The sequence below is a fragment of the Mandrillus leucophaeus genome, unplaced genomic scaffold, assembly GCF_000951045.1.
Source record: "Mandrillus leucophaeus isolate KB7577 unplaced genomic scaffold, Mleu.le_1.0 Scaffold168, whole genome shotgun sequence".
Lineage (NCBI taxonomy): Eukaryota > Metazoa > Chordata > Mammalia > Primates > Cercopithecidae > Mandrillus > Mandrillus leucophaeus.
Window position 1 is genome coordinate 1,778,025 of NW_012101676.1, and position 21,164 is coordinate 1,799,188.

The 21,164-nt window shown below is 38.4% G+C and overlaps 1 protein-coding gene across 3 annotated transcripts in view; it reads right to left on the minus strand.

The window, feature by feature from the left end:
• Positions 1-13,459: 13,459 nt before the first annotated feature.
• Positions 13,460-21,164, minus strand: part of ZDHHC20 (zinc finger, DHHC-type containing 20) — a 61,789-nt gene continuing 54,084 nt past the window's right edge. For all 3 annotated transcript variants that reach the window (XR_001005664.1, XM_011976537.1, XM_011976536.1), the window contains one exon: positions 13,460-17,538. Coding sequence is in view for 2 of the 3 variants with exons in the window: in XM_011976537.1 (XP_011831927.1) it covers positions 17,531-17,538 (8 nt within the window). In the remaining variant the exon portion in view is untranslated. The remainder of the gene's footprint in view (positions 17,539-21,164) is intronic.

A 21,164-nucleotide genomic window follows, 5' to 3' on the forward strand; every position in this document is an offset into this window, starting at 1 on the left:
CAGTGGCGTGATCTCGGCTCACTGCAAGCTCCGCCTCCCGGGTTCACGCCATTCTCCCGCCTCAGCCTCCCAAGTAGCTGAGACTACAGGCGCCCGCCACCACGCCAGGCTAGTTTTTTGTATTTTTAGTAGAGACGGGGTTTCACCATGTTAGCCAGGATAGTCTCGATCTGCTGACCTCGTGATCCACCCACCTCGGCCTCCCAAAGTGCTGGGATTACAGGCTTGAGCCACCGCGCCCGGCCCCAGTTGGAATTGTTACAACATTCGGCTGGAGGTTTCCCTCTCACTGTGGTCTTTTCCCAGTACCTCTGGCAGCTCTCCCCAAGGACTCCTGTGAGACAGGTATGAAATAGCTTCCTGGGGGACCCAGAGAGCCCACAGGGCTTTTTCTGCTGCTTCCTCTACCCCTGTGTTTTGCTCAGATCTCTACACTGACTCAGCTTCAGGTAAGATCGGATCCTTCTCCTATGATCTAGACCTTCAGGTTTCCCAGTGAGGGTATGCATTCAGGGGCAGATGCTCCCCCTTTCTCACTTTCACAGCTTGGGCATTCACAGTATTTGGGCTGTTTCCCGGGTCCTGCAGGACCTGCGGGAGCAATCCACTTCTTCAGAAGGTCTGTGGATTTTCTTGACTTTTGTGAATTCTTCCTGCAGTAGTTCTGGAGCAAAAATTCTTGATGCAAGTCTCCACACACTGCTCTCTCTGTCCTGCTTCCCATCTGCCATTTTTCCCCTCAGAGCTTATTTTTAAAATTTAAGTTGGTTTTCACCTTTCTCTGGTGCCTCCTTTAGTAGCTTAATAATTAACTTTCTGAATTCTTTTTCTGGCAATTCAAAAATTTTGTCTTGGTTTGTGTCCATTGCTAGAGAGCTAGTGTGATCTTTTTGGGGTGTTACAGAAACTTGATTTGTCATATTACCAAAATTACTTTTCTGATTTCTTTTTATTTGGGTAGACTGTTTCAGTGAAATGATCTGGAACTCAAGGGCAGTTGTTCAGATTTTTTTTCCCCACGAGGTGATCCCTTGATGTGGTATTCTCCTCCTTTTTCTAGGGATGGAGCTTCTTGAGAGCCAGACTTCAGTGATTGTTATTGCCTTTCTGGGTCTAGCTACCCAGCAGTGCTACCAGCCTCCAGGGTGGTACTGGGGATGTCTGCTAACAGTCCTGTGATGTGATTTGTCTTTGCGTCTCCCACCCGTGGATACCAGCACCTGCTTCAGTGGAGGTGGCAGGGGAGTGAAGTGGACTCTGTGGGAGTCCTTGGTTGTAGTTTTGTTGAGTGCACTGGCTTTCTTGAATGCTGGTTATGCTAAGAGTGAAGCTGCCTTGTGGACACACCTCTGGTTAGCTTCTTTGGAGCAGGATTTTTATGGGAGGAGTTGTTGTAATAGCTTGAGTTGGTTGGCCTTCAGCCGGCAGGTGGCACTTGCAAGAGAGCACCAGCTGCGGCAGGAGAAGGGAGATGTAAACTTGCCCTGGATTGGCCAGGATAAGTACTCGGGTTTCTCAGGTGATGGGTGGGGCCATGGAGCTCCCAAGAGTTTATGTCATTTATCTTTGGCTATTGGGACGGGTAAAGAAAAACCATCAGGCGAGGGCACAGTTAGTTGGGTCTGAGCTCAGACTCTCCTTGGATGGTGCTTGCTGCAGCCACTGTGGCAGATGGGGGTGTGGTTCCCAGGTCAGTGGAGTTATGTTCTTAGGGGGATGATGGCTGCTTCTGCTACATCAATTTTTTCCTATTCTTATACATTATCAAATGATTTACATATCAGCAGAGTGTCCAAAGGTTTTGGCTGATTTTTAATATGCACTTGTTTTGTTATCTTAACATCAATAACGTAATCTAAAGTGTGTACTTGTAAATATCATCTAGGCAGGCCTTAGATTCCTGTCTTGAGTTTTCTCTGTGTCTGAAGAAAACAAGAGTTAGTTATTTTAAATAAAGGTGGTAATTAACAGAAATAATTAAGACTATAGTTGTATACTAATTACAAAACTTTAATACCCCATGTCTAAAGCGGACTGTTGGGACACTGCCTGTCCAGGTGGATGGACGATCCCATTGTGAAAACCAGTGCCCACCTTGTGTGGTGGGGTGGCTTCAGCACGACAGATGTGTGTTGTGCACATGAAAGCCTTAGAGATACAAAGAGCCCTGAGGCCACAGGCCAAACATCTGGCCTGAGGTCTGGAGCTCTGCAAGCTTTCTGGCCGGGCTTTGGGTCCCCTCCTGTAACTGAAGTGAGAACGAAAGGCCGCTGGAGTTCTTCCTGGCAAGTTCTATGTGACCACATTCCCCTGGCAAAGAGCAGGCCAGCAATTTCAAACAGACCAAGCCAAAGGGCTAACATTCCTTGGTGGGAAAGCTGTCCACCTATCCTGAACCTGTAAGTCAGGAGAGGTGGCTTTCTATTGGACACCAATGGTGGGGCAGACAGTGGAGAGGCAGCAAGGCTTGGTCTGAGTCCTCAGGGTATGCTGGGGACATTGCACGTGTGGGAGACAGAACTTGATGCTGGGAAGGTAGGACAGCCAGGCCATGGAGATCTACACTGAGGGTTACTGGGGCCTTTAGGGTCAGAAAAATGGGCCCAGATGCTGATATCTACCCATTCTTGAGTAAGCCTGCTCTGGCCATTTGTAGCCAAATCTACACAAACCTACAGACAGACGTGAAGACCACCTGGATAAAATATACCCGGGGAGCTAGGCTCCTGGGGCCTCTTTTTAAAATATAATCTTTTATCTCTTATTTTCCTTTCAGTGGTACATGTGCAAGTTGGTTCTACAGAAATTCTGTGCTGAGGGATTTGATGTACAGATTATTTTGTCACCTAGGGTAATAAGCATAGAATTTAATAGGTAGGTTTTCAATCCTTACCCTCATCTCAGCCTCCAGCCTCAAGTAGGCCCCAGTGTCTGTTGTTCCTTTCTTTTTGACCATGTGTACTCAGTGTTTAGCTCCCACTTAGAGGTGAGAACATGCGATGTTTGGTTTTATTCTCCTGTGTTAGTTCACTGAGAATAATGGCCTCCATCTCCATCCATGTTGCTGTGAAGAGCATTATCTCATTGTTCGTAATGGCTGCAAAGGGTTTCATGGTACCACATTTTCTTTATCCACTCTGCCATTGATGGGCATTTAGATTGATTTTCTGTCTTTGCTATTGTGAATAGTGCTGCAAGGAACATACATGTGTCTCTATGGTAGAACAATTTATTTTCTTTTGGGTATATACCTAGTAATGAGATTGCTGGGTCAAATGGTAGTTCTAAGTTCTACGAGAAATCACCAGACTGGTTGTCATTGTGGCTAAACTTATATTCTCACAAGTAGTGTGTAAGCATTCCCTTTTTTTCTGTAGCCTCACCAGAACCTGTTATTTTTTTACTTTTCAATGATAGCTATTCTGACACATGTGAGATGGTATCTCATAGTGGTTTTGATTTGCATTTCCCTGACAATTAGTGATGTTGAATATTTTTTCATCTATTTGTTAGCCATCTGTGCATGTTCTTTTGACAAATGTCCTTCAGATCTTTGATTTAATCTTTAATTAGATTATTTGTTTTTTATTGCTGTTTGAGATTCTTGTATATTCTGGATGTTAGTCCCTTGTTAGATGACTCATTTGAAAATACTTACACCTGTTCTTCAGATTGCCTCTTCACTCCGTTGGTTGTTTCCTTTGTTTGCAGGTTTTTCACTATAGTCTCAATGGTCTATTTGGGAAGTTTTGCGTATGCTTTTGAAGTCTTAGCCATAAAATCATTGTCTAGACCAATGTTCTGAAGCATTTATCCTGAGTTTTCTTCTAGTAATTTTATAATGTTGAATGCACCCATTCAGAGTGCATTTTATATATGGTGAGAGGTAAGAACCCAGTTTCATTATTCTGGATATCCAGTTTTCCCAGCACCATTTATTGAAAATGGTGTTCTTTCCCAAGTGTATCTTCTTGGCGCCTTTGTTGAAAATCAGTTGGCTGTAAATACGTGGATTTATTTCTCAGTTTTCAGTTCTGTTTCACTGATGTATGTTTGCATATCAACACTGCTGTTTTGAGTATGTGGCCTCCTAATATATTTCGAAGTCAGGTAATGTGATTTCTTCAGCTTCTTTCTTTTTGCTCAGGAGCGGTTTGGCTATTCGGAATCATTTTTAGGTTCCATACAAATTTTAGGATTTTTTTTCCATTTCTGAGAAAAACAACATTATTCTGATAAGGGTTGCATTTAATCTGTAGATTGCTTTGGGTTGTATGGTTATTTTAACAATATGATTTCTTCCAATTCATGGCCATGGGATGTCTGTCCATTTGTTTGTATCTTTTCCAATTCCTTTTATTAGTATTGTTTAGTGGTCCCCGTAGAGGTCTTTCTCCTCCTTGGTTAAATTTATTACTAGATATTTGATCTTTTGTTGCTATTTTAAGTGGGAGTGCTTTCTTGATAGTTGTTCGGCTAGTTCATTATTGGTGTATAGAAACACTATTGATTTTTGTATGCTGATTTAGTATCCTGCAACTTTGCTAATCTGTATATCTGTTCTAAATCTCTTTTGATAGAGTCTTTAGGTTTATTTTTCTGTAAGATGAGGTCATCTACGAAGAGGGACCATTTGACTTTTTTTCCAATGTGGATGCCCTTTCTTTCTTTCTCTCGCCCACTTGCTCTGGCTAGGACTTCTGGTACTGTGTTGCATATGAATGATGAAAGTGGGTATCCTTGTCTTGTTCCAGTTCTTAGAAGAAAGGCTTTCAGCTTTTCCCTATTCAATAGATGTAGGTTGTGGCTTTGTCATACGTGACCTTTATTATGTTGAGGGATGTTCCTTGTATGCCTGATTTGTGAGAGTTTTTCTCATGAAAGTATGTTGAATCTTATCACATGCTTTTCTGCATTTGTTGAGATACTTCTGTGTGTTTTCCCCTTTATTCTGTAAATGAGATTTAGCAGATGTATTAATTTGAATATATTGAGCCATCCTTATATCCCAGGAAGAAGTAAGTCCCAACTTATCGTGGTGTATTAATTTTTTTGTGCTATTGGATTCGGTTTGCTAGTATTTTGTGGAGGGATTTTGCATCTATGTTCACCAGGGATATTGGCCTGTAGTTTTCTTTTTTCCTTTTTTTTTTTGGAATAGTTTGAGAAGAATTGGTATTAGTTTTAATGTAAATAATTAGAATTTGGTGGTAAAGATATTGGTTTGGGACTTTTTTGTGAACTTATTACTGGTTCAAGCTTGTTACCTGTTACTGCTCTGTCCAGGTCTTCTAGATTTTCCTTGTGAAATCCTGTAAGTTACATGTGTCGAGGAATTTATCAGTTTCCTCTAGGTTTTCCAATTGGTTGTCATATAGTTTTTCATAAATGTCCCTAATAATCATTTCTACTTCTGTGGTATCAGTTGCAAAATCTCCTGTTTTGTTTATGGTTTTATTTACTTGGATCTCTTCTCTGTTTTTCTTGTTTAGTATGTTTAGTATAAGTAGCAGTTTACCAGTTTTCTTTATCTTTTGAAAAACTGTTCAGCCTTTGTATTTTTTGTTTGCCTCTTATTTCATTGAGTTCTGCTCTTATGTTTACTATGTCTTTCCTTCTACAAATTTTGACTTCACTTTGTTCTTTTTTTTGAGACAGAGTTTCGTTCCTGTTGCTCAGGCTGGAGTACAATGGCATGATCTCGGCTCACTGCAACGTCCGCCTCCCATGTTCAAGTGATTGTCCTGCCTCAGCCTCCCAAGTAGCTGGCATTACAGTCATGTGCCACCACACCCGGCTAATTTTGTATTTTTAGTAGAGACAGGGTTTCTCCATGTTGGTCAGGCTGGTCTCGAACTCCTGACCTCAGGTGATCTGTGTTTATTTGAAGCCTTTCTAGCTTTTTGATATAGGTGTTTGTTGATATAAATTTTCCTCTTAACACTACTCTTGCTGTATGCCATAGGTTTTGGTATTTTGTGTTTCATTTTTATTTGCTTTCATTGAAGACATTTTTTTATTTTCTTCTTTATTTCTCCATTGACCCAGTATTCATTCATGAGCATGTTTAATTTCCATGTAACTGTATAGTTTCTAAAGTTTCTCTTGTTATTGATACCTATAATTCTCTTGTGGTCAGAGAAGATACTCTATATGATGTTGAGGTTTTAAAATTTATAGAGCACTTTACTATGGCCTAACATATGGTCCATCATAGAGAATGTCCTATGTGCTCATAAGAAGGATGTGTATTCTGCAGTTGTTTGAAGAAATGTTCTGTGTATTTCTCTTAGGTTCATTTGGTCTATAGAGCAGGTTATGTCTGATGTTTCTTTGTTAATCTTCTCTTTAGATGTGCTGTTCCCTTCTAAACATGGGCTGTTTGTTGAAGGATCCAGTGACTATTGCATTAGGGTATGCCTTTCTCTTTAGCTATAATGACATTTTCCTTATTGATCTGGGTGCTCAAGTGTTGGGTGTATTTATATTTATAATTGTTATATCCTCATGCTGAATGGATCGCTTTTTCATTATATAATGATCTTTGTCTCTTTTTATGTTTTTATGACTTAAAGTCCATTTTGCCTGGTGTAGGTACAGTTACTACTGCATGCTTTCAAAAGGTTTCAATTTGTATTATTTTTTCCATCCCTTAACTTTCTGTGTGTGTCTGTGTGTGTCTTTACAGGTGAAGTGAGTTTTCTGTTGGCACTCATGTGAAGTGAGTTTCTTGGGTATTGTTTTTTCATTCACTCGTCCAGGCTGTATCTTTTAATTGGAGAATTTAAGCCATTTACACTCAATGTTGTATTGATGGCTAAAGAGTTAGTCCTGTCACTTTGTTAATTGTTTAATGTTTGTTTTGTGTATCTTTTGGTCCTTTCTCACTTTATATTGTTTATCTATATGAGTTAATGGTTTTCTGTAGTGGTAACATTGGATTCTTGTCTCTTTTTCAATTGTGTATCTGTTCTACCAGTCAGTTTTAGACTTTTGTGTATTTTCATAATGGTAGATATTGTCTCTTCGTTTTTCAGATTTAGGACCCTCATTTCTTCCAGGGCTGGCCTACACGTGAATTCTCTTGGTTCTTGCTTGTCTGAGAAAACTTTATTTCCCATTCCTTTTTGAAGAGTAGCTTTGCTGGGTATTATATTCTAGGCTCACAGCCTTTTTCTTTCAGCACTTTAAGTGTATCACCTACTTTCCATATGACATGTAAGGTTTCTGCTCAAGGGCCACCAAGCTTCTACTTACAGTCTCTTTGAAGCTCTTTGGATTTCATTCTTTTTCTTCTCCAGGTTCTTTTTTTCAGCCTCTGACTACCTGCTGGCACAAAGCTATCCTACTTGTTTCAGTACTTCTTCTTATTGATTTTTTTCATGGAAGCAACCCGTATTTAGTATTTGTATCTGTTATCTATTGCCTTATAATAAGCCACCTCAAAATTCAGTGTCTCAAAACAACACTTATTTTGTTCTGAACCTGCAGTTCTAGGCAAGGCTCCATGGGGCCAGTTCATTTCTCTTCCCTTGGCAATAGCTATGGTCACTTGAAGCTGAGGACTAGAATTATCTAAGGGTTTTTTTACTCACATTTGTGGCAGCTGAAGCTGGCTTTTGGCTGAGACTTTAGCTGGGACTGTCAGCTGGAATAGCTACATAAGGATTCACCATGTGGCTTGGGCTTCCTCAGGATATATGGTGGCTGTATTCTAAGGACAAGCTTCTATAAAGAGAGAAAGTAAGCTGGAAGCTGTATTACATTTTCTAGCCTAATCTTTAGAAGTGACACCGCACTTATATATATAATATATATAATTATATATATAACTTCTATGTATAATATAATATAATTCCATTGTATTATATTCACCAGAAGCTAGTTACTAAGGCCAGCTCATATTCAACAGAGGGAAATTCAAGGGAGAAATATGTCAACCAATTAGTAGATGTATTTTAAAACCACCATACTGCTCACTTTTCTAAAATCAAATTCTTCACCAAGAGTCATTATCTATGAAAACAATGCAGAAGAAACATGAAAAATTTCAGAAGCTTAAAAAGAAGTTGGAGAAAGTAATAGTAAATCTCAGAAGTCATATGAAAAGAAATATGGTGGGAAGTGAACAATTTGAAGAATATAAAAGGGAGATAAAAGAACGAGCAAGACAGGAGACGATAAAAAATTAGGAGACCTGAATCTCTTCTTAGAGATTAGTTTATTTTTCTGATGGCGGGAAGAACACATACAGAGAGCTGGAGCTGAGGAAGGTCCCTGTGTTCTGCGTAGCCAACTTTGGCGAGATGCTAGAGCGAAGGGGCGGAGTATGGCAAGTGATGAGAGATGAGGCTGAATAACTTGACAGGAGCCAAACTGATTTGGATGTTTTTACTCCATGCTAGGAATCTGGAACCTTTCCTGGGGGCAAAAGTAAACCAATGACAAAGTAAATGACTGGAGATTTAAAATGTCACCTGTCATGTGGCTGCCTTTGAACTGGAGTAGCCTGTTACTAGATGAGCCTGGAGTCTGTCTCTTGGCCTTAAATCACCACCATAAACCCGGGAAGTCGATGATTCCTTTGTTTTCTGAGAACAGTTTCAGTGTGCTGGCTGGCAGGTCCATAGGGATGGCAGAAGTGAAGAAAATGTAGAGCCAGAGGAAAAAAGATACACAGACTTCTTGAGATTTCTCTGAAGCTATGGAACATGATGAATTAACGACGGGTTAAGTATACTTTTCATTATAAATGTTAATGCTTTCACATCTTTCATTAGTGGTATGTATGAAAAAATATTTAACATATTATCTATAAACCAAACAACAGAAAGGGATGCCATTTACTATTTATAGTTTATTTCAGAAATCAATGAATTTAATTTAATTAATAAACACTGGTAACATACCTTTTTGTATCTCTGTAGTTGTACTGTCTTGCAACTCCTGCTGCATCTGTAATATGTAAAATATTATTTATAATGTTTAAGTTAAACAAAAGACATTATTTTGAGAATGATACATCATTTATTAAGTCTTTCATATAAAAATTTCAGAGGCTAGATCGAACTTGAGAATTGCTTAAATAAAAAAAAACTCCATAAATAAAATTCCTTATTTTAAGTTTAGATAATAGAGAACATATATGTGTTATGTGGTTTGGATTAATCTGATAAAAATACAATTAATATTCCTATACTGAAATAGTAGATACTTTGTGGTGATAATGATATGATATCCAATACCTTCACAGATTTTAGGTATAAAGACATATTTTCCTAACAGGTTTAGGAATAGCTTGAGAGACAGTTTTCCATACCGTTTCTGTGACAAAAACCTCATAGATAGGCTTTATAAAATTAGTAAATGACAATAGCATCATCAGACAGGCCTTGTAGAATAACTCAGTATCAGATAAAGGGAGAAGCCTTTATTGGAGGAATCTTATATTATCTTTCATTAACGCTATATAAAATGTAGAGTTTTACATGACTTGAACTAAGAAACTACTAATGTTATTATTTTCTTTTCTTCCAAAAGCTCTTCTCCTAAATATTTCCTACATGTAATAGATTTTATTAGTTCATTATACCCCAGTCACAAATACTTTCATAATACATACATTTTACTTAGATTAAAAATCAAATACTTTTCATGATAGACTGCTTACTGTTACCCTTACAAAAGTAAGCTAGAGAAAAGGAAATGTTAAGAAAATTATAAGGAAGATATAAAGTATATTTACAATACTGCACTGAATTTATCAATACCGTAAGTTTACTTCATGTGTTTCTGAGATGAATCATCTGTCTGAAAATGCAGGCAAAGATACAGATCTCAAACTGTGGTACATATCAAGCAAATCAGCTTTTTCTTATAATGTTATTTCTCTCCTTCTTGGAAGCACTTTATGCATCGCTAGTGGTACTTTCTTTGGGTTCTATGATTTACACTATTAAACTAAACATGATGAAAAATACAGGAAGTCCTAGCTAGAGCATTCAGACAAGAGAAAGAAACAAAGGGGATCTATTTGGAAAAGAAAAAGTAAAATTACCCGTGTTTGAAGATGATATAATTTTATATTTGGAAAACCTAAACACTCCCCCTAAGAACTGATAAACAAATTCAGTAAAGTTGCAGGATAAAAAAATAAACATACAAAATCAGTAACCTTTGTATATACCAACATTGAACAATCTGAAAAAGAAATCACAAACTATTGTCATTTACAATAGCTCAAACAAAATAAGATATGTAGGAATACACTTCACCTAAGAAGTGAAAGACCTCTACAGTGAGAACTATAAAACATTGATTCAAGAAATGGAATAGGAGACAAAATTGAAGATATTCCATTTTCATGGATTGCAAGAATCCGTATTGTTAAAATGTCCATCCTACCCAAAGCAATCCACAGTCAATGAAGTCCCTATCAACATACCAATGATATCTTCACAGAAATAGAAATAATAATCCTAAAATTTTCTGATGGAATCAGAAAACACCCAGAACAGCCGAAGTCATTCTGAGCAGAACAAAACTGAAGGAATTACATAACCTGACTTAAAATTATACTACAGAGCTATGGGTAACCAAAGAGCATGGTAACTGGCATAACAAAAGACACATGGACCAGTACAACAGAATAGAGAGGCCAGAAATAAATTCACACACCTACAGGGAACTCACTTCAACAAAAATACCAAGAACATACCTTGGTGACAAGACAGTGTTTTCAATTAATGGGGCTGTGAAAACTGGATATCCATGTTTAGAAGATGAAACCAGACCCCTGTCTCTCATCACACACAAAAATCAAATGCATTACAGTCACACACAAAAATCAAATGCATTACAGACCTAAGTCTAAGATGTCGAACTATGAATCTACTGAAAGAGAACACTTGGGAAACTTCAGAACATTGGTCTGAGCAAAGATTTCTTGAGTAATACCCCTGAAGCACAAGCAACCAGAGCAAAAATAGACAAATAGGATCATGTCAAACTCAAAAGCTTCTACACAGCAAAGGAGACAACCAACAAAGTCAGGAGATAACCCACAGAATGGGAGAAAATATTTGCAAACTATCCATCTGACAAGAGATTAATAACCAGAATATATAAGGAGATCAAACCACTCAATAGGAAAAAAAAATCTAATAATCTGATTTTAAAATGGGCAAAATATCTCAATAGACATTTCTCAAAAGAAGAAATGGCAAACAGGCACACAGTGGCATACAAATGGCAAATAGGTATACAGAAAGGTGCTCAACATCATTGATCATCAAGGAAATGCAAATCAAAACTACAATGAGATAACATCTCACCCCACTAGAAAGGGCTTTGATACAAAAGACAAGCAACAACAAATGCTGGCAAGGATACAGAGAAGAGGGAACCCTCATACACTGTTGTTGGGAATGTAGATTAGTAAAACCGCTATGGAGAACAGCGTGGAGCTTCCTCAAAAAACTGAAAACACTGCCGTATGATCCAGCAATCCCCCTTTAACAGTCTTTGCTCCTGTAGCCCATCAGGAGAGTCAGATGCTATAGCCAAGTATTATGAAGAGGTGGCTCAGCAGTTTGAGAAAAGCAGCATTATTTCTATATATCTGTCAGTTCCAGCTGCTATTATGCACAATTATATGATGGATCCAGTGTGGAAAGATGTTAAAGAGAGCATTTGGGTATTTATCCAAAAGAATAGAAATCAGTATGTGCAAGAGATAATTGGTACTTCCAAGTTTACTGCAGCACTATTCACAATAGCCAAGATTTGGAAGCCAGCTATGTGACCATCAACAGGCAAATAGATAAAGAAGATTATATATATACACACACACACACACACACACAATACACACACACGCACAAACGTACACACAATGGAGCACTATTCAACCATAGAAAAGAATGAGATACTGCATTTGCAACAACAATGAAGGAACTAGAGGTCATTATGTCCAGGGAAATAAGCCAGGCACAGAAAGACTTCTCACTCATTTATGGGAGCAAAAAATTAAAACAACGAAACTCATGAACACAGAGAATTGAATGAAGGTTACCAGAGGTTGGGAAGGGTAGTGGGGGTTGGGGGTAAGTGAGGATGGTTAATGGGTAAAAAAAATATATAGTTAGATAAAATGAATAAGATCTACTACTTGATAGCACAACAGGGTGACTACAGTCATCATTAATTTAGTGTACATTTAAACATAAAACAGTATAATCGTAAGCTTTGTAACTCGAAGAAATGATGTTTGAGGTGAGGAATACATTTACCCTGATGTAATTATTATGCATTGATTGTATGCCTCTATCAAAATATCTCAGGTATTTTATAAATATGTACCTACTATGCCTCATATAAATAATTTTAAAAAGAAAACTACATGAGTACCATGAGATCACTTTCACTGTGAAACATGATTTACCGGCAAGACAAACTCCTCCTGTGGAGATGATGGGCATCGCCTGGTGTTTTAAGTGGATACCTGCAACACTGGAGCTCACTGCAAAAGGAACAGGAGGTGGATATGAGAACATTACAATAGTGTAATTAATACTCGATTAATAGGCTGAGTTTGAACACACAGTACACAGCATGGACACTGTAAAACTCGTAAGTGGGATCACATTATATGCAGATTGCAGATTTCGGCAATTCGACTTTTTTTTTTTTTTTTTTTTTTGGAGACAGAGGCTTGCTGTCACCCAGGCCAGAGGGCAGTGGCGTGATCTCGGGTCACTGCAACCTCTGCCTCCTGGGTTCAAGTGATTTTTCTGCCTCAGCTTCCCGAGTAGCTGGGATTACAGGCACCCGCCACCACACCTGGCTAATTTTTATATTTTTAGTAGAGACAGGGTTTCACCATATTGGCCAGGCTGGTCTCAAACTCCTAACGTCAAGTGATCCACCCACCTCGGCCTCCCAAAGTGTTGGAATTACAGGCGTGAGCCACTGCACCCAGCCTGCAATTTGATATATTTACCTGTCTTCAAGATCTTTCCTTTCTCATGGAGATACTTCAATTTTTATAAATATAGGTACATGAAATCTTTAATTGGCTTCAGTAACAAACTTGGCCTCTTTGGAAGGGCATTGGAACACAGATGCCATAAAAGAATTCTACATAATGAAATCTATTAATTATTCAGCATTTTAACAATCACAATTCAACAACTTACAGTGATCTGAAGGTCCTCAAGGTCCTAAATGACTTCTGAAATTAAATTATGTTCCGTAAAAAGCCGCTAAACTCTTTAGGTTTTGAATAAACCTAAGTAAACTACAATTTTGTTGCACTAAAATAATACCTATCTTAAAGGTGGTTTTCCTAAACTATTAGCCAATCTCTTTCTCTAAGCACTATTTTACCAGATTTTCAAGTTGATAAAAATAATGGTTATTCTCTCATTTGGTAAATACCACTTTATAACAAAGAAAACACTTCAAATACAAGACTTTATTTGTTTATTAATAAAGTAATTCATTATGACTTTTGGAAAAAAAAAGTTGTAAAATGTTCTGCGTACATGTCAATGTAGGTTAGGCCAGCCAAAAGACAAAGCAAAGCGTCAACATTAAGTCACAGGCTAGGATTATACAAATAAGAACAAATACACGGCTTATAGTACTTGTTAGGTAAACACAACCAAACTAAACTGTACTTCAAATTTGTTTATATAAAAGCATATTAAAGCTCACTTTAAAATAGTGTCCATCTTTTCTTTTAAACAGGCATAGACTCATTTGCAGTCATGTACAAATATACCTAATAGCTTTCTTCATCTTTTAATACAAGTGCAATTCCTTGCTTCTTTATGCAACCTAACAAAATAATATAGAATGAAGTCATTAGAAAAATATGAACCTTTCTGAATCTATATTACATTTTAATTTAAATTGGAAAATACAGTTTAGATCATATGAAACATATGGATTTCAGACATGTATTATCTAACAGATTATCAGAGATGGTCTTTATTTTGGCTGAAATGCAAAAATATGACTTTCTTAATAACAGATTAGTTAAAAATACTTTCCATTGATAGCAGTGCTAGTCCCTAGAACAAAAGGTAAGCAAAACTTATTTGTAAGTTACTGCCTATTCACTGCCCAGAATATGTAGATCCTAACTCTAAGCCCTTAATATACATCTGTTTTAAAGATACTGAAAGGAGATCTCACATGCCTGATAATCCTTAATTTAAACAGTCCTGTAAACATAGTCAAAATCTGCTAATAGAAATACAATTCAAGTAAACATTGCATATTTGATTTAAACCACCTTACAGTTAAATTCACTCATGACACATTGGATCATAACCACTAATATGTAAAAAGTTTTTAAAAAATCATCCTTATGTATAGATGAAAATAAACTTTGTAAACTTGTTCATTTAAAATAACTAATGTACTGCAGCTGCTCTTTGGTTTGGCATGGTTTCAGGTACTGAATATTCAAGTAAATTTGTTCCCAGGTAAACCACGTCTCCTAATTTGTTTTTAATGGCAATGGTAAGACCTGAACTTCATTTTTCTTAAGGTGTCATCACAAATGTTCAAGTGTTTGAAGGACCAAAGATAGTACTTATAAAATTTGACAGGGCTTCATTTTGATTTTTTCTCCCCAATTAGTTGATAGCAATAATCAATACCAGTTGAAATACCAAAGAGGCAGCCTTTCCCTGATTCCCACACCACTTGTAGGCCTTTGCTAGAATGGTCATTAATACGTATGAATCAGTTCAGCTAAATATTATTTAGAATGTGGCAAAATGCTGGCTGTAAATTAAACCAAAGATAAATAATTCAAAGGCTTTAACTGGAAATTTCTGAAAAGATGTTTGCTGTGCTATTATATTAAAGATGTTAAATAACAAAAATTAAAAGAACTGAGAAAGACTATACTACCATGAAAGTGCATAATAGTGAAGAAGAAAATAAAGTTTCCTTGGCGTTAGCCAGGTACATGCAAATCTTTCGATCTGAATGTAGAAATACTCACAGAAAGTACCAGGAGAACATTTCTGAAAGTAGTCACGTATGTTTAAACATTTATCTCCTTATAATATGCAAACTGCCAAACTGAAGTGATGTTTTTAGTTGGTAGTTGATATATATATTTTTTTGAGATGGAGTTTCACTCTTGTCACCCAGACTGGAGTGCACCAGACTCTTGGCTCACTGCAACCTCCGCCTCCTGGGTTTAAGTGATTCTCTTGCCTCCACCTCCCGAGTAGCTGGGAATACAGGAGTGTGCCACCATGCCTGGACAGTTTTTGGGTTTTTTTTTTTTATTTTTAGTAGAGAGAAGGTTTTGCCATTTTGACCAGGCTAATCTCAAACCCCTGACCTCAGGTGATCCACCAGCCTCGGCCTCCCAAAGTGCTGGGATTACAGGCATGAGCCACCATGCCCAGCAATAATTGATTATCTCTTAACTCTCATTCTAGTTTGCTAGAATCGAGATTATTAAGACTAAGGAGTTGAAACAAAGGTAGAAGAATCCATACTATAGTATTCCAAACTATGTTTTCAAAGCTAACTCATTCCTTTGGTTCAAAGAGAAAAATAGTTGCCTCCTTTTAAAATCTAATATTAGTATGGCTGATGGAAATTAGACCAAATTATAAACAACAAATTATAAACCTACAGTAGCAACCATAAAATTTATGCTGTACTAGGAAATGACAGAGCTATTCCTAGTGTATTGTTTAGCATATAGAAGGTACTCCAAAAAATTTACTAGGGCTGGGCGTGGTGGCTCATGCCTGTAATCCCAGCACTTTGGGAAGCAGAGGTGGGTGGATTATTTGAGGTCAGGAGTTCGTGACCAGCCTGGTCAACATGGTAAAACCTTGTCTCTTCTAAAAATGTAAAAATTAGCCAGGCCTGGTGGCATGAGCCTGTAATCCCAGCTACTTGAGAGGCTGAGGCAGGAGACTCTTGAACCCGGGAGGTGGAGGTTGCAGCGAGCCAAGATCCCACCACTGCACTCCTGTCTGAGAGACAGAGCAAGACTACCTGGAAAAAAGAAGAAAAAAATTTACTGGGTGAATGAAAAGTGATTTTGCAAAATTAGGCATCACAGAATGTTAGAAGTCATCCAGTCCAACTCATTCACAACACCCCTCCCCTGCAGTCCCATTTTACAGACAGGAAACTCCAACCTGTAGTACTCACCCACCAACGGGAAGCAATCGATTATTTTGGGGTGGGTGTGTGGGGGTGTGTGTGTGTGTCTGACTAAAAGGTGTAAAGGAGGAGTAACATTTCGACATTGTTTATTCTGTACTTTTCTTTGGAGTTAATGCAACAACTCCTGTCGCTTAGATTAGATTTAAAAGGAAAAAGAAATGTTTCTAGGCATAAAGGGGTTGCTGTTAGAAAGTCAGACTTGAGACTGTGCATCTAAGAGTAGAATCCACTTCTCAGAGACTGAGAATGTAAAATGACCACTCAGGTTAGACTTTCCAACTGAGAGCCAGGAGGAAAACTTAAAGTTTTTTTGCCTAGTTTGAATTGCATTTTAAGTCACTGTTTAAGTTGTTACAGTATTACTGTAAAAAAGTTTCAAAGTAATTTTTAGTCATTACCTACCCTGAAATTTGAAAGTCAAGTCAACAGCATGCTTTAGTCTAACTACTGTTAAAACTCAAACTATTCTTTTTTTAACAGATTACAATATTCCTCTTAGCTTTTCTTCTGGACACTTACACTTCTTCCTACTGTGTCCAGTATTTCTCCAGCACATGTACCTTTGTGTTTCTCTGCCCATGTACACACCCCTGAAAGTTCAACAACAAAAGTTATAAAATAGCAGAGAGAACCCAAAATAGTTCTTATCCTGCCGAGTTCCCTTTAAGCCTTGGGCACTTGTTCCACTACATGGTTGTATTAATGCTTATAACTAAGCTTTCGATGAATTAGACCAATGTGTTCTATGTTCTAAATGATACTTAGATATCTGAATCCTTCTGTTATGGCCAACAATAAAAGTTATTAAAAATATTGAAAAGTATAAAATAGTAATTATAAATTAGCAAATACCCAATTTAAAAAAGCATTTTCCTTATACAGTACAAGCAACAGTAATTTGAATATTATTCACTTTCAGCCACCATTTGTCCTAGATGTACTTTACTTTCAAGTTTTTAAGCTTGTGTTTTTAGAGTGAAAATGTATATGGATACTGATTCTAATAATGTAATTCAGGTATCAAAAAATACATATGCATGTTAAAATGTGATGACAGCTCGTATTATAGCATCTCATAACAGGTAAGTATTATTTCCAGAATAACATTAAGTCATTTCTGTAGCTCTAAGTCAATGCTGCACAAATGGACACTTAAGATTAAGGCATCGTTCCGCTCTGGAGCAGCGCTTCTGTGGATCCCAGAACTGTACAAAGGCTTTCCTTTTTAAAAAATATATCTTCTGTTATACTTCAGTTATTTCATTCCATTGATCATTTTCTTCCAAATGAAAATTGAAAATATCAGTCTATAATGTTTTCATACACCTACAAAAAAAGAAACAAATTGTTGGTTAAAACTTGATTTTTTTTATTTCTGAAAATATTTACTAAATGGTTCTGTGGGCTAAGGTACAAAGCAACTAATATAACAAGATGGAATATAAGTAAGTCCTTAACACTACTAATATTATCATAATAAAGATTTTTGTAGCAGTAAATGAGCGGGTATTACTTTCTTCCCCTGAATCAATCAAAAGAGTATCTTAAAAGGGAGAATCTTACAGTACTCCCAGACTGCTAACTTGGACATCATCTGAGAAGACATCTGGTCCACCTACACCTGTCCTAAGACTGGTGCAAGATGTAGAAAACTTCCCACAGCAACTGTTAAAGGAACTGCAGCTGAGGATTCTCAACCACCTCAAGCATCAGCAATTATTCCGCCCACATTAAGAAGAAACGTGGACCTCGGACTGCGGGCTTGTCTGGACACCAAGCACTACACAGCTCCAGCTCTCAGTGACATGGACCTGGCTTACGATCACCACATGCGGGTCATACAGCTCCTCTCCTGACTGCAGCCACTCTGCCCAACGTGACCTCCACCCTGAGTGCCTATGATCTGACTCTGTCCTGGGTCTTAGGCTCTGGCTGCAGCCCTGCACGCAGGCTCAAGGTCCTCTGCAGGGGCCTAACTGCTGAGGACAAGCCCACAAGTGAGGAAACAGATGCTCCTCTGGCTGACACTCCAGATAAGACGCCTTTAGAAAAACAAACTCTGTTATACAGGAACAGGATGATAAATGTGATAAGCTCCATGTTTGTGGTAATTTACTACTTAGCAATCTTCTCTTGCTGTGTCTTTTACAAACCATATAACGTAAATAAACCTCTTAATTCTTTTTTAGAGTCTTTGGTCATTTTTCTCTGGGTTGAATTTCCTCAATAGTGGACAAAAGTCGCTTTTTTTTTTTTTTCTTTTTTTTGAGACAGGACCTTGCTCTGTTACCCAGGCTGGAGTGCAGTGGTGCCATCTTGGCTCACTGCAGCCTCGACCTTCTGGGCTCAAGTGATCCTCCCACTTCGGCCTCCCAAGTAGCTGGGACTGCATGTGTGCATCAACACAAACCTGGCTAATTCTTTATTTTTTGTAGAGATGAGGTCTCACTATACAAATTTAAGTATCTCACCCAGGCTGGTCTCTCACTCCTGGGCTTAAGTGATCCTCCCATCTTGACCTCCCAAAGTGCTGGAATTAGAGGTGTGAGCCACCTTGCCTGGCCACCTTTTTTTCTTTAATTAATAAGGTACTGTTTACTGAAAAGGCCAGTGGTCCACATACCAGTCCTAAACTATTTTTATTAGTTTCTTCATTAATTTACCAACAAATAGTTACTACGATTGTGCTATAAGGAATAAAGAAAATGAGATTTTGGCAGATGTTACATTCCAGTCTTTCCTGTACTGCCTAATTTTGCTGATACAATTAAAAAGACTAAAAAAAAGAACTGCAAATTCTTTAATAAGCTGCATTTATTCAAGGATTACCTTTACACTGTCTTACCTTGTTCTTATTCAAATGGTTAGTTAGGAACAAGTGGTACTCAATTTTCTATTGCCACTGTTACATGGTTATTTGTCCCTGTAAGCACATAATTGTGTATGACATGACAAAAAAAAAAAAAGAAGTATTAAGTTTCTGGCTAAATGGTAAAAATTGATTACAGCAAAAATGACTATTATGTAAATACAAAATAGGCTTATGGTGTCAACCATTTGTCTTCTTATAGAACCCAGAAGTAAAAAGCTAACATTAGGAGTCAAAAGTTTGATTTTATGTTTATCCTGTGGAAATACCCACTGGCTTTAAAGATGTTAAACAGCAATAATTAAGAAGTTCGCAAAATGAACTTTTCCCTAGAGCTTTATTTTTTAGAGATGGGCCTCAATAGTATTGCCTAGGCTGGCCTTAAACTTCGGGATTTTTCCTTGACCTTATACAAAAGGTGTAATGATCCTAATGAAGATCCTAAAAATACTAATTTAAGAGAATGTTTTAAATGCTGCTAAAAGTCAAGACAACAAAAAAACTTCAGAAATTCTAACCGTGTTTTTAAGGGTATTTAGGGTATTTGCTACAGTTAGTACAAATGGAGCTAAATGTCTGGAATCGTTTTTCTTTTTTGAGACAGGGTCTTGCTCTGTCATCCAGGCTGAAGTACAGTGGCATGATCATAGCTCACTGTAGCTTCAATCTCCCAGGCTCAAGCAACCCTCTCGTCTCAGCCTCCTGAGTAGCTGGGACTACAGGCACATGCCATCATCAGGCCTAGAAAAATTTTTTCCCAAAGTTTTTGGTAGAGATAGGCTGTGTGGCCCAGGCTGGTCTCCAACTCCTGAGCTCAAGTGATCCTCCTGCCTCAGCCTCCTAAAGTGCTGGGATTACAGGTGTGAGCCACTGTGCCTGACCCAAAACCACTTTTCTATAGTGCAAGGAGATAATCACAGCGTTATTACTATTATCAGTAAAAATTTTCTCAGATGTGTTTTAGGCTGTAATGCTAGTTAAGTAGCCAGACAATATTTTAAACCCAGGTCTGATGAAAATTCCCACTTCAATTTTGCTGACTATTCCATACCTGAATCCTCAATTCATAAATGATTAAGAGTCACCTAAAAAAGGTTAAAATACATTCAGTGTGCTCTTTTTTTTCTTTCTTCCCCAAGACGGAGTCTCACTCTGTCACCCAGGCTGGAGTGCAGGGGTGCCATCTCAGCTCACTGCAACCTCCACCTCCCGGGTTCAAGCAATTCTCCTGCCTCAGCCTCCCGAGTAGTTGGGATTACAGGCATGTGCTACCACACCCGGCTAATTTTTGTATTCTTAGTAGAGATGGGGTTTCACCATGTTGGCCAGGCTGGTCTCTAACTCTTGACCGTGTGATCTGCCCACCTTGGCCTCCCAAAGTGCTGGGATTACAGGCGTGAGTCACCGCGCCTGGCCGGTGTGCTCTTTTTAAACTAAGGCAGCAAAGAATGCAATGCTTTTCAAGAATTATTGTCAACTAAGCAAAAGCTGGGGCCCTAAAGAATAACATTGCTGGCCAGACGCGGTGGTTCATGCCTATAATCCCAGCACTGAGGGAGTCTGAGGCGGGTGGATCATGAGGGCAGGAGATCAAGACCATCCTGGCCAACATGGTGAAACTCCGTCTCTACTAAAATACAAAAAACATTAGTGGGCGCAGTGGCAGGCGCCTGTAGTCCCAGCTACCTGGGAGGCTAAGGCAGGGGAATCGCTTGAACCCGGGAGGTGGAGGTTGCAGTGAGCAGAGATTGTGCCACTGCACTCAAGCCTGGTGACAAAGCGAGATTCCATCTCAAAAAAAAAAAAAAAAAAAAAAAAGAATAACATTGCTTATTCAGAACAGCCAATGCCAAAAGAACTTTCCACATCTGTGTGGGGAAGTATGTGGCCGGGTTAACAAAAACCTGCGGTTGCACAGAAAAAAACATGAGCCACTATACTCTCCTCGCTCTATCCCTTCCTCATAGAAGCTACTAAGAACCACAAACACGGCCGGGCGCGGTGGCTCACGCCTGTAATCCCAGTACTTTGGGAGGCCGAGGCGGGCGGATCACGAGGTCAGGAGATCGAGACCATCCTGGCT